At 43.8% G+C, this 14,254-nt stretch overlaps 1 protein-coding gene across 1 annotated transcript in view; it reads left to right on the plus strand.

Moving 5' to 3' along the window:
* The window catches only part of PDE10A (phosphodiesterase 10A), a 108,934-nt gene that overhangs the window by 62,253 nt on the left and 32,427 nt on the right, over window positions 1-14,254 (plus strand). Inside the window, exons 13-16 of the mRNA XM_024763635.1 lie at window positions 1,300-1,383; window positions 2,952-3,102; window positions 6,528-6,683; window positions 13,909-14,081. Of these exons, the coding sequence (XP_024619403.1) occupies window positions 1,300-1,383; window positions 2,952-3,102; window positions 6,528-6,683; window positions 13,909-14,081 (564 nt within the window). The remainder of the gene's footprint in view (window positions 1-1,299; window positions 1,384-2,951; window positions 3,103-6,527; window positions 6,684-13,908; window positions 14,082-14,254) is intronic.

Here is a 14,254-nt window from a genome sequence, read left to right on the forward strand (position 1 = left end):
TATATATATATATATGTGTCCCTAGTTCCTGGCACAGAGCTCCTTTTACTCTTGTAATTCCCTGAGTGATCTGGGTGAGAGAGGCATCTTTTGTTACTCATATTAAACCTCTTTCAGCCACCCTGAGTTTTTGAGTGGCTCTCGGAGGATGACGGCCAGTTGCCAGAGAAACCAGTATATAATTAGAGGGTTGGAAGTCCGCCTTACCCTTGGACTCCTTTCCAGGGAGAACTGGGGATTAAGCTAATCACCAGTGATCCGTGATTTAGTCAACCGTACCCATATACTGGAACCTCCAAAAAACCCTAACCAAGGGGTTCGGCGAGTTTCCAGGTGGGTAAAGGCATCAGGTGCTATAAAGGGGGTGCCCCCAGAGAGGCATGGGAGCTCCACAGCCCTTCCCCCACCTTGCCCTGTGCATCTCTTTCGCTTGGCTCTTCCTGCGTTGTATCCCTCATAGTAAACCGGTGATAGTAAACGAAGTGTCTCCCTGAGTTCTGGAGCTGTCCTAGCGCATCATCTGACCTGAGGAGGGGTTGTGGGAACAGCCGATGGATTGGAAGTGTGGGTGGCCTGGGCTTGTGATTGACGTTTCAAGTGGGGGCAGCCTGTGGGCCTGCGCCCCTAACCTCTGGGGTCTGCGTTAACTCCAGGTAATGACAGAATTGAACTGAATTGCAGGAAGGCAGCTGGCGTCTGCAGAGAACCGGAGAATTGCTTGGTGTGGAAAACTCACACATTTGGTGTCAGAAGTGCTGTAACAAGAGGAAAATGGTCTCTTTTAATACTTTCCCGTTCTGCTTATTTGGGTTAAATGTTTGTAACCAAATTAGCACATGAAAGATAGGTAATAACTTCGGATGTTAATATTTACGAAACTTTTCTCTGGATTAAAATAGGAAATAGACTAATTTTCATCCCAGAAAATTTCAGATGAGCTCCTCCCCCGTATCTGTGAGCTGTGTAATGTATGTGTAGGGCTCATAATATAATTATTTTGGACTTTGTCATTGCTCTGATAACAAACACAACGTTCCTTTTTCACAGATTGCTTAATAAAGAATTAAGCAATGGCTTAGATCTTGGACTAAGTTCCTGAGGGAATGTGTGGAATTTCCTCCTGGAAACCTTTGAATACAACAGAGATGTGACTGAGAGAGGCAGGAAGAGGGGGCCGAACTCCTAGTATTTTTTTTAGTCTCTTGATAGGCAAAAAGTTAAATTACTCCCTTTACTTGTCATTATGTTTATCCTAATTAATTACATTTACTCATGACCTGTGCTTTCTGTTTATTTCAGGTTCCACTTTGACATCGGTCCCTTTGAAAACATGTGGCCTGGGATTTTCGTCTACATGGTCCACCAGTCCTGTGGGACAGCCTGGTATGTGTGACGCACACACTTGCTTTAAAATCCTCCTCCCCTACCTAAATGCCTCGCCACTTTTTTGGTTGATAATTACCTTAAGTATGCCATATAGAAATTGTTTTTCTAGATATTTAAATTAAAGAAGGCTAAGATTATTGGACAAATGTGCAGCCTTTTTAGATTCCCTCAGAGGCTGCCCCTTGGTTAACAACCAGGTCTAACCAGGTGATCAGAAGGATATAGGTGGAGCTAAAAGAGACAGAGGTTACTTCTCAACATAATTGCATACTGTTTTTAGGTGTGTTTTGGAAGGTACATACACATTTAACATCGACTTTCACCTTTAACTTCGATATATCAGTTAAAACAAGTGTGAAAGAAACAGGTCTCCTAGTTCAAAGTCTAGTCCTTTGTTATTAATGAAGTTATGTTGCCCTTTCCTTGCAAATCTCTCTCCTCTCCTTGTGGCCTGTCCTGGAGGCCTTTCATGACTTTGTATCTGTTTTTTGTTTTTTTTTTGTTTTTTTTTACAGCTTGAACACATACTTAAAATGCAAGGAATAATTTTCTTTTTCTCTTTTTTTACTAATTTAGTCATTAAGTGGCTTATAGAGGCTCTTAGCATCTCTAGAACTAAATTGTCACTTGTTTCCTATTGAATTCTGTGTTTTCTCTTATTTCCATCAGCGACTTTTATAAATTATTGTCTCAAAAGGATGCACACAGGGTAACTAATGCCACTTATTTCTTAGATAGCAATTGAGAGTTCGACCAATTGAAACTCTTAAAATCACATACCTCACACTTCAGGGACGTTTGGAAATTTTCAGTGGAGAAAGATAAAGGTTATATGTATTTAGAGGTTTTATGGACTCTCGTCTCTTTGGTATTTCGGGGAGCCCTGTTTCATATTGATATGCCTTTGTCTTAAGCTGCCTTAAATCCACTGAGAGAGTTGGTGGGGCTTTAAATACGTGTAAACACATGATACACATAAAAATGTATAACCATATTGTATGATAAAATACGTCATATTCTTTCATGGACTGCGTCAAGATTTGGATATAGCCATCTGCTACCACCGCTTAATAATTTGAGTGTCCCATGGTAATTTGGATTCCTCCTGAAAGGATAATCACTCACCTAGGAAATTCTTACAGGATGCATGTTCGCAGCTTGTGAATCTGAATACGCTTTCTGGAAAAACTTAGCTAAAAATACCCTTGAACAGGATGATGATATGCTGTTGTCTGTTGAGCACGATGGGATGCAGGAGATGCTTGAAAGCTAAGGAAGAGGTGGCGGGTGTTCATGATGGGTAACGGCAAGCTGATTCTGGGATTTGCTCCCCCGTGGGCCCGTTACCGTGCCAGAGCACGAGCCACCAAAGAGTCTGCCTCTCTCACCTGGCTGGAGAAGCAGTGGGGAGGTTTGTGAGTGAGGCCCCCGTGCTCCTGCATCCCGTCCCCGCGGAAGTGTTCACCCGTGCAAGCGTGTACAGGACAGACGTGCGCATCTAGTGGTCTCCTGGAACGTACTGGTTCTTTACCAGTTTCTGTCATGACAATTTCTTTTCCACACAGCTTTGAGCTTGAAAAGTTGTGTCGTTTTATCATGTCTGTGAAGAAAAACTATCGTCGGGTCCCTTACCACAACTGGAAGCACGCGGTCACGGTGGCACACTGCATGTACGCCATACTCCAGAACAGCCACGGGTTCTTCACCGAACTCGAGGTGGGTGTACACACGCTTTCTTTCTCCCGCTTCAAATAACCTGAGTGGGTTGAAGTACTCTCTGTCTGGAGTACATTTATGATATAGTTAGGTGACTCTATGCCATTCCAGGACAAATTTTGGTTCCGTAAGTTCACAGAAGCACACTTTTTAAATTGTTGTACCCAAGCATTTTCCCTATTATTTTGTATAAGGAATGTAGATACAGAAATTCCAACTTCATCAAAATATCCCTCAAGGAAACACTCATTTTTGTAGTCTTTCTTCCCTATTAAAGCTGAATTCTTCTGAAAGGATGTAAACAAAGTGAATTGTTCTCTTTGCCCTTATGCCCTGGATAACGGAGACATATCCTACCCATCTGAGGACCCAGAGCATTAAATACAATTAAAACATAAATGCTTATTTGACCTTCTCTAGCATAAGGGAACAGGGGCTCGGCAATGTTCCACAGATTCACCGGACTTTACGGACTTGGAGTTGGTGACACACTCAGAGAAGATTTGGGGACACCTAGTCCATTCCACTCCACTGCTGTCGAGCCCCTTCCTTGATTGCCCAGCCCACATTTGGTAATGGGGCGCCTTCGCCCCAGCTGTGCTCCTCCCAGGCGGGACCTTCCTGATGGCCTCGCTGCCCTCTCTCCACAAGGTCCCAGCAGCCCTATGAAAGCCCTAACTCGAATCCACCCTTCTCTCCTCCTGCTTCAGGACACGTGAAGAAAGGGAGCTGCGTCTCTGTGATAAAGAAATTGTGCTTCTCCCAAGGTCACGTCCACCAACACTAGAACCCTGAGGTCCAGTCCTGTCCTTTCCATCCTGTCAGACCAAATTCACAATTTGGGTGGGAAACTTGAAAGATGCATTTTAGAAAAAAAATGCTATTGTAAAGAGTCAAAACGTTCCTTTTTTTATTAATAATCTTTAGATGGGGCTTAGCCTAATAAATTAGTTATCACACACACACGATGAAATTTTTTTCTTTTTTAATATAAATTTTTCTAAACAATTTTCCATTTCATTGAACCCCATATTTTTGAAAATTTCAGTATTTCTCCATTCACTTCCTTTTAAGAAAGCAATTTTATTATCTTTTCTGCCAAAAGTTAGCCTGTAAGCTTGAGAATTATAGAAATTGTTCTTTTGGATTATATTAAAATTTATATTCAAAAATGGGAAAATTTTAAGACAAATGAGATAAGTTTTGTTACTACATATTGACTTCCATTTAAGTTTCTAGAATTATATCATTCTGTTTCTCCAGAAACTTCAGGTCTTTTGGCTAAAAATAACCCCCAAATAACATACATAAGTATTTAAAATATATTCTGTAAGGTGCATATGTAATCTCTAGTAGCGCTTTAGAAATGATCATTTGATGTTTTTAAAGGAAAAGTTAACAAAGGTAGTTCTTTACTTTGTAAGTTATTTTCAGATGCTTGATTCTGGCATACACTTGACAAAACTATTGAACATCAATACAAATAAAATAGGTTAAAAGGAATTAGAAAGCTTTTATCTATTGTGCCAGATTTTACAACCTTGACCTTTCTTACCAGATTCATTATGGCTGACGTTGCAGCATAAAATATGGGAACAGCCCCCAAACAAAACGACCCCCAGAACATGCACAGTTCAGTGCCTTAAGACCTCCGAACACGTAGGGTTGGTCCCCTGCCTACCGCATAGTTTAGGGGTGCGGGTGCCCGGGGCGACCTCCCCACCCATTAGGTGGCAGGAGAAACCAGCGCGGCTCGACGAGACTAAGGCAGCAGCAGGGCGCAGGCGCAGTGCTCCGGTGGGGCTTTGTGCAGGCGCCGGCCCCGCGGCCGGTGGCGCCGCGCACTCCGGCTTCACGCCCTCCTCGATGCTGCCCGGGCTCCTGTCCAGAGCCGCCCTGCCAGTTGCCCTGGTCTCAGAGGTCCCTACCCTTGCGGTTCTTCCCTCCCCCCCCACCCCCTCCGTTAACTCGCTCCCTCCGCGCTGGGTCCTCCGCAGGCTCTGCATCCCGTGCAGGTCGCAGGCTGTGACCTCCACCTCACTGCACCCTCTGCCTCTGCCTCTCCGCTCGGCTCCCTCCGGATTTCGAGGCTCTTCTTTTTCCGCCGGCCCCTGGTGGAGCCGCTGTGCTGGCCGCCTGCAATTCCTCTCCTCCCCTTTTCTCTGAAACCAGCTCCATCACCCCCCAGAAAATGCTCTGGTCCAGGGGCCGTGCGGGTCCAAGGGTCAGGGCTCAGTTTTCCTCTTTGCGTCGCTGTTCTCACGTGGCTTCCAGGACCCCCAGCACCCTCGGTTCCCGAGCGCTCCTCCAACCCGCTCCCCTTTCAACTTTCCCTTCTCAGGGACGACCCCGTCCATCAGCGTCTAAGGCTGATGACCTAGCCTTCAGGCTTGGCTTCCCCTCCCCCGCTCGCCGTCCTGCCCTCCTTTCTTCTCATGCCCAGCCTGCTAGAAAGCTCTGTTGATTCTGCCTGCAGAATCTTCCAGACTTTAGTCACGTCTCCTAAGCCTGCGTTGCTAGCGTCCTGGTCTAAGCTTCTGTTATGTTTTGCCTGAGTCACGACGAAAGCCTCCCCCAGGTCTCTCCCACCCTCCTGGAGTCTGTTCTCAATACAGTGGCCAGCGTGGGGATCTTTAAAGAACGTCAGCTAGATGATGTCACTCACTGCTGTGCTAAAAACCCCACCATCGGTCCCTGGATCACAAATAATACAAGATCTTTACCCTCCCCTCCCCTCCCCTGCCCTCACGTTCCTCTCTGTCCTCTCCCCGCAGTCCCTGCAGTGGTCAGTCCTGGTCATGTGACTCTGGTCCTGTGACTCACGGGCAGGCTCCCCTGCCAGGATGTGCGCTGGCTGAGAGCCCTGCCCCCGCCCCCGGGAGCTGCCTGCTTCTCCCCTTCACCTGCACCTCTGCCTGTCTGAGGCCCATCCTAACTGCTGTACATCACAGCCACCCGCCTCTTACCTGTCCCCTTCAGCCTGCTCTTCCTTTTATCTTTTTGTATACAATTTGCCATTTTTCACATGCTTTATGATATACTTGCTATATTCCTCATTTATGATAGCAGTAACATCGTTAGAATTTAACATTGAATAGATTTTTGAGTGAAGAACTGATACTGTCCTCTCCTTTTGCAGACTTGCTTTATCTGTGATTCTTTGGAACATTTGCTTTAATTTGATACCACTTACACTTTTTACCAGAGTCAATCAGGAAAACTCAAGAATAATTTGATTGTTAAGTTCGACAGAACGACAAAGAAACTGGTTAAAAAAGAAGTTAGATTATCTGTTATTTCAGGCATTCATGAGCATGTTGGCTGCATCAGTGACAGAAGTCAGTGTGGTAAGAATACTAACCGTAACTTTCCTCATGTCCCATTTCTTTGTTTTGAACATCTGTGCACTGTGGTTTCTCCTTAAGCGCAAGGGACTGCTAATTGCGTGTCTGTGCCATGACCTGGACCACAGGGGCTTCAGTAACAGCTACCTGCAGAAATTCGACCACCCCCTCGCAGCTCTATACTCCACGTCGACCATGGAACAGCATCACTTCTCCCAGACCGTTTCCATCCTTCAGGTGAGGCGCCCAGGGCCACGTGCCTGCCCGCTGCCCCGTGTGTGCGTCGTCTTGTCAGAGAGACCCACGGTTTATACGTAAAAGAGGGATATTCTTCTGGCTTTCTTTAGAAACAGCAGCTACATTTTATCGTAAAACCTTTTTTTAAAAGATTTATATATATTTTGCAATCACATTTGATTTTTAGGTACGTTATACCCTAAGGCAAAGTTTGTTTCACGTAGTTAATTTAATCCACGTGGGTCATCACGTTCTTGAACCAGAATGTGTTGAACAACGAATCTTGAACGGTAGGCAAACACGATTTTAAGTACATTGAAGTTCTTTTATTTTCTCTTTTGTGTGTTTTTAAATTGAGTTTTCTTGCTTTTAAGAGATGTCCTTAGTGACTGAGCTGGATGCTGACAGGTCTCCCTTCCCTGTGAGATACGTACGCTCCTTCACTTCAAACCTTTTTCTCAAAGTCATCTTAACTACGTAACTATCGCCTCGTAATGCTCTGACTCCTCTCACAGACAATTTTTAAAATGTGATCTCTGTTTGACTTAAGAATAGTGGACCCGGTTGCTTCCTCTCACTGTCAGCACCTCATAATAGGAAGAGAAATCTTATTAGATCTTTTGATTACGTGTCTACAGGAAGGACTTGGAGTTTTCAAGGTTGTGACGCAAAGCCCCGGCAGGACCTCAGCAGCGCCTGGCTGTGGGCGACTTGCAAAGCAGAAAGGTGTCTGCCCCTTGGGGCACTTTCCCTTTCTTGTATAGCCCAGGCCTCCCCTGACCACCCAGGGCTCTTCTCCTCTCCGTAGCTTCTCCTAGTGGCGCCTCATGGTCCCAGCTGTCCCAGTGATTGGTAGTACTGCACACTCAGATCTTTTCAAAACCCAGCAACATGTACGTGGTCAGGCCCCTTTTCCTCAGGACTGAGAAGGTAAATGGTGACCTTACTGAAGTGCAGGTGCTCTTCTGATGACCTGCGGGGTAGAGTGGAAGGTCTGTCAGATACGGAGTTATATCCGGCAGGTGGCTGAATGTCCCCCTTGCTCCCGGGCTGGTTCTATCCCTGAAAGCAATAGGTAGTCACCATTCCCGATGTTCCCTTGGCACCAATACTTTATTTTTTAAATGATGTATGTTATGTACGTTTGGCTGGATAGATAGATACATACATACATACTTAGAAATTTAAGCAGGGTAAAAGATGTGTGTGGATATATGTATATGTGTATGTGTTTGTATGTGTGTATGATATAGATGTGTGTACCTATATATGTGTGTATATAATAGGTGTATATACACACACATATATATTAGCACACACATGCATTAAAACATGCTTTTTGTAAATAGACATTTATTAAAAGTTTATGACAGTTTATATCTACTTTCCCCTTAGGCTATTTATTTGCCCAGGAAGAAGGGTATATGCCAGAAAGGACATCAGGACGCCTTCATTTAGAAATAATTAGGACTCCTGGGTCCCATGTGCATCCTGTGTTCTAAATGAATTCATACATATGACTATGACAGCATTTCTGGTAATTTAATCTGCAAATGAATTTTAACAGCCTTCCTAAAGTTCCCTCAGAAAACCTATTTTAAATATAAGAGAATTTACAGAGGCCAGGATTGCAAGGTACATTGCTGCTGGATGGAATAAGATATAAACTGTGTGATACAGCAGCGATACAAAGCAGAAGGGGTGGAGAGGGTCTGACCCAGCCAAGGAAGACTTCTGGCAGGAAGACTTCCTCCGTTTGCCGCCGTTGACGGTGGAGGTGGCACAGAGCAGTTTGTCCCATTTTCAGCAAACCCTCAGCCACGTGGGGGCTCTGTGTTACATGATGCGGTGTTCCTAGAGTGATCAGAGCGTCATCACGGGAACTCAGGCAGTGAGTTAAGTCCAGGCACGCTGCTGGCATCCACAGAGTTGTTGGAGGGTAGTTAGATTCCGAGTATTAGAGAAGGCATTTCAGTCACTGGTGGGGGGAACATAAGGGCATCTTTGTTCTTGTGTCTTTAGAGAGGTGAGGTTCTCAGCAGACGAGTGGGATGGGAAGCCGGCCAGAAGAACCATCATGGCCACAGGTTCAGCCCACCAGTTAAAATCTGAATCTGTATCCTGGCTTGACCAACACCTCCTGTGTGAGCTGTGACAGGGAGAAACATAGGGGGCATAAACTCATGGCCCCATCTTCATGGGAGGAGAATGGCGGAGGGCCCCTTCATTTTCTGGAAATCTCTAGAATCTGCTGATTGTACATGCTCGTGGTAACTCCTCTGAGTTTTGCTTCTCAGATCCATCTAACTGCCTCTTGAAATTCGTTTCAATAGCGAACATATTTATTCACTGCCTCGCAGCTGCCAGCACATGTTTCAGGCCCGGGGGGACAGTGATAGCAAAAGCACAAATGCCTGTTGTGTCCACAGCTCCGCCCTCAAGCGGGTCTTCTTGCCGCGCCACCTGGCCAGCCTCCTGGGGTCCCAGCCATCCTAACAGGCTGTGGCTCTCACGCCTGTGTGTCAGCCTGGGGTACCGTAAGGTTCTGTTTCCAAACGCTTGAACTGTGTTTGGCATTCAGTGTGGCCAAAATCGTGCTGAGTTATTTTACAGCTCCCGTGATGGCGCCTCAGTCACCCCACAGGTCAGTGACCCTGTTAGAGTCCTTCCCCCTCACCCTGCCCCCAGCTCCAGTCACCAAGCCCTGCCAGTTTGAAGTTTTGTCAGGACACCTCCAGACTTGACCAATTAAGGTGATATCCTTGGCTGAGAGTAAAATTTAATTTCAACATCCAGTCACTGAATTATCAGACAGAACAATATGTCATTACATCACACGGAGCCCTCTGATAGGTCTGTCTGCCCAGTGGTCAGGGTAGTGAAGGGCTTCTCCTTCGGCGTCCTCATCTCCGCAGGCAGCCTTCAGCGCTCTGGCTGCACAGAGGATCGCAGTCCCGAACTATTCATCCTTTGGCAACGTGGCCAAAGAGGAGATAAAAAAATTCACCATGATGGTTAGAGATGGCTCCCCATGAGGCCTCCTCAAAGCTGTGTGTGTGTGGCTCTGTGTGTGTGTCTACAGACCACAGTCTTGTTAACCGGAATGCTGACTTTCAGTGTTGTTGCCACGATTACTTATGGGATAATCTGGGCGACTGGGGAAGCGTGGGGAAGAGGGCCCCTGTGTGACCACAGCAACCTCAGCAAACAGAAAAGGGAAGTATATCTAAAAGCTAACCTCAGTCCTTCACACACTAGCACAGAACTATTCACGGTACAGCACGGCAGGAGGGGTGTATGCCTTCACTTCCGTCACAGGGAGAAAGATGCAGTGGGCAGTTCCCACCCCCCCCACCCCCTCCCCGAGTGGGCAGTGGGAGGAGATTAAGTCAGGAATGAAGTAAGGAGAAGTGTGAAAGCATCTAGAGGAAAGATAGGTTCAGATTCTTAACTTTTGCTGAGCTGCCCCTTGTCTCAACATTGGGTCTCAGGACTGTTTTCCCGGTGACTGGGGCCAGGGGCTGTGTACAGGCCGTGAGGGGCATTCATGGGAGGCAGAGTTCCCATTTGGTGCCTGTAGTGGATGCTGAACTGGCCCCTCTGAGCGTACAGTCTCCTACATGTCCATCAGGGACCTTTCCCGAGTGACATCCCAAATTCCACCTTCATTAGACCTTGTCTGTTTGACTGACTTTTCCCCCATTTTTTTTTTTTTCTTTTGCGGTACGTGGGCCTCTCACCGTTGCGGCCTCTCCCGTTGCGGAGCACAGGCTCCGGACGCGCAGGCTCAGCGGCCATGGCTCACGGGCCCAGCCGCTCCACGGCATGTGGGATCTTCCCGGACCAGGGCACGAACCCGCGTCCCCTGCATCGGCAGGCAGACTTTCAACCACTGCGCCACAAGGGAAGCCCTGCATCCCGGCCTTTTCAAAAAACTTTTACTTTAGTTCTTACCATTTCTGTATTAAATTTGCCTCAGCCGCACGGAAGTGTCTGTGCTTCCAGCAAACGCTCAGGGTCTCATGCCTCCTCTGTTCCTCCACTGGTCCTTCAGAATTCATGTCGCCACCAAGAAGAGCATCCCATGTGCTCCCATGGTCTTCACTTACCTCATTCGTGGGGACCATGCTACTCTATTTTTTGTGTACCACTGAACAGCGAACGCCTTAAAAAAATGAACTTATGTTGTTTAGGACCTTGGATGTAGTAGGTACTAAGCTACTAATATCCTTAGCCAAAGTGAGACGCTACAGACTGAATATCTGCTCAATGAGACATACATTCCTCATTTTGTGGTGGGAAAGATACAGCTATGGCAAGAAAGCAGTGCTCTAACAGTGAATCCGAATGCTGAGAATCCTTAGACCCATCATGTTTGAGAGTTAGGAGGGACCTTAAAGACCATCCACCTTAAAGACCTTAAAGTGTGTCCCCGATGAGTCTCTCAGCATCAGGACCGTTTCAGCGTTGTTTATATTCTCTCGTACATATCTCACAGATCTCAGCTACTTAAGCAGCTGAGCCTTTACAAACAGAGCCCACTCGTAAGCTTTCACAGATGTAAGAATTATATGCTCCTTACCTATTTTGGGACTTTAGAAACATTGCTGGGTATAAAATGCTTGTTATTTTATGCTTGATTGATACAACATGGGATCAACTGCCTTGAATTAATATAAACTTTAAACAGCGTAACCTGGAATTTACGCTGTTATAATAAACTTATCAGTTGGTATATAAAGGCATCTTATTATTTTGTGAGGTTTTATTAGGTTGTTAACTAATGTGAAATTGGAGCTTTCAAAGCATTTTCAGCGTTTATCTGCTGTGCTTGGTTGCTGTATCTCCCTTATTGTCTTTTGTTTTGGTAGGAGCAAAGTGTTGATAAATATATACTATAGTCTCCTGAAAGGAAGGGGCCATTTATTGTTGTTTTATCACTTATTCCCTTTACTCTTGTAAAATGTTGAAGGAAGTAGTCCAGCTGTTCATTATAAAGGTTCACTGCTGAACTTTTCCACCTAGTTTCCCTTTAATATCGAAAAGTAAAGTAAAAAAAGAAATAATGAATCTGAAATAGCCCACAGAATATACAGATCCTTTAAAATGGGTCTTACTTTGTCTTAGGTCATGGACACTTTTGAGAATCTGATGAAAACATGTGTTTATGGATGCCACACTCAACGTACTATATACAGTTGTAGTGAGTTCATTGTTCTGTGGTCCCCAAGAGAATTTATAGGACCCAGGCTAAGAAGTCCCTATTTTAGAGAGGTTAAAACATAAAATCCAACAGTATGTGAGAATATTTTATGTGCTGTAATTTAATAGTTTGTTGGTGATAGAGAGGATAAATCATATAAATATATATCACACGTGATTCCTCTTCGGACGACCTGCCAAGAGCAGATGTGTGCATGAGTACCGGCCAAACACATCCAATGTGGAACATGTTTATGAGGGGGGAGCCCAGGTCACAGAGCATTAAGTGCTGAAGCAGAGGCCAGCTGTTTTACTTGAGTTATGATCAAAGCAAAGCAGCTTTCTTAGCACAAGTTAGAGTCAAGATTTCTATCTTGTAACTTTGTACAAGTTTAGAGTTGAGGTTGAAAGGGGCTTGGAAGTTCATTACCTTTCCAGTGACTAAATCCCCGCCCCTTGTCCCCCATCAGTTACTAACCAGCCTGTGTTTTGAATGTTTCCACAAGCAGCATCCCATGCATGGTTCACCTGGTAATTCTGAACATTAAGGTGGTTCTTCCTTCTGTTGAGCTGAAGTCCTGTGCTTATCGTGTCCACCGCTTTGGCCCTATTGTATTTATGAAGGCTGCTTCAAGGGAGGTTACATTACTAAAAATTACTGAAATAACCAGTTTATATAAGTACTGCACTTTCTCTCTAGTCAAATAAAAATGTTGTTAATGCTTCAGCAAATACTTCATTTCAATTAGATATCAAAGATTTATTTGAATTTTATAATTTGAAAGTGCAATCATGTGTTTGAAAGTGCTTTATAACCTTAGAGCATTCTACAAACATGTCCTTAATATTATCATTGTCTGAAGAAGAACCAACTAGAACTAACTCCATGTATCATAGGATAATTTAAATATAAATATAATACCTTAAAAGTAAATAATACAGGAAGATTCTGATAACTGAAAATAAATGTGGCACATACAACCTTATTTCAGAGTAATAGGAAGCAGACAATGTCTTAGTGAGATGTCTGATTTTGTACAGAAATATACTTTAATAATTTCAAGTTTGTCATGTAATTTATCAGTAAATATATGTAGCTTAAGACAAGCAGAAACAATTAAAGATCAGTTTATAGTACAACTGTGTTGACTCATGAGTCACTGAGAAATAATTGATGAAGCCATAAATTGAATCTCTGCCTTTTTTTGTTTGAACAAAAATGACCCGTTTTAACCTCAACTACAAATAAAACTTAAAATCCTGAGGAAGAAATTATTGTAAAAAGTTTTAAAAAGATTCATATACAGAAGAATAATTATGGGAAAACAGAATTCAAATGACCAGTGTTTGGTCTTGTTTAGGGTGACGATCTGCTGGGTCCATCTCCCATGAGGACAGAAGACAGGATGGCCTTACAGTTTTTGCACCTCAGGGATTTGTGCTTTATGTAAAAGCATTCTTGCCTGTAGGGAGAGTTTTTTTTTGGGGGAGAGTTTTTAATATGCCTAAATTTTATGTTCAGGTCCTGGGACATTTTCCTCTGTGATACAGAGAAAATAGTTTATTACTATTTTAATAGTTTATTACTCATGAGGCTTGCGGAAGTGGACAAAGGTATAGATGACTTTTTAAGCCCATTAATTTCCAGTATAATGTGAAAATTACCGAAGTTCTTAATTAGTTTAAAAGGAAAAGTCTTTTACTTAAATATTTTACATATTCCAGTCCTTTAATTCCTTACTAGAAATATCCCCAAACTAGGTGTATATTTAAATCACTGGGATTTTATGGTGGGAAATGTTACGTAGTTTAAATAGTTCATTTAAGTGGTAGCTTCATTGTTGTATCGTGAAGAGAAACCAAAACATTAATTTCATTAGTCATTTTAAACTATCCTTTTGTTCCCCCAAAACCCGTCCTGACCAAATGCCATGGACTGACTGTTGTTTCAAGTAACTGAAAATGTCATTAGATTGGAGCTTGTGCTTGTTATTGGTGGTGTTTATTTGTATTTTTTCCCTAGTTGGAGGGGCACAATATCTTCTCCACCCTGAGCTCCAGTGAATATGAACAGGTGCTTGAGATCATCCGCAAAGCCATCATTGCCACAGACCTTGCGTTATACTTTGGAAACAGGAAGCAGTTGGAAGAGATGTACCAGACCGGATCGCTAAACCTTAATAATCAATCACATAGGTAAAAATAATTTTTGAAAGTTTAGTAGCCCAGGAAGTGTTATTTGGAATAAATTTATATTTAAAAACAAAAATGTAATTTGGCATAAATTTATATTTGAAGAAAGAAAATGTAAAAAGAATTTATGTGGTGTTTTTTTGTTTGTTTTATGTGCACTTTATATTTACTTTGGA

This window comes from Neophocaena asiaeorientalis, unplaced genomic scaffold, assembly GCF_003031525.2.
Source record: "Neophocaena asiaeorientalis asiaeorientalis breed wild unplaced genomic scaffold, Neophocaena_asiaeorientalis_V1.1 scaffold704, whole genome shotgun sequence".
NCBI lineage: Eukaryota > Metazoa > Chordata > Mammalia > Artiodactyla > Phocoenidae > Neophocaena > Neophocaena asiaeorientalis.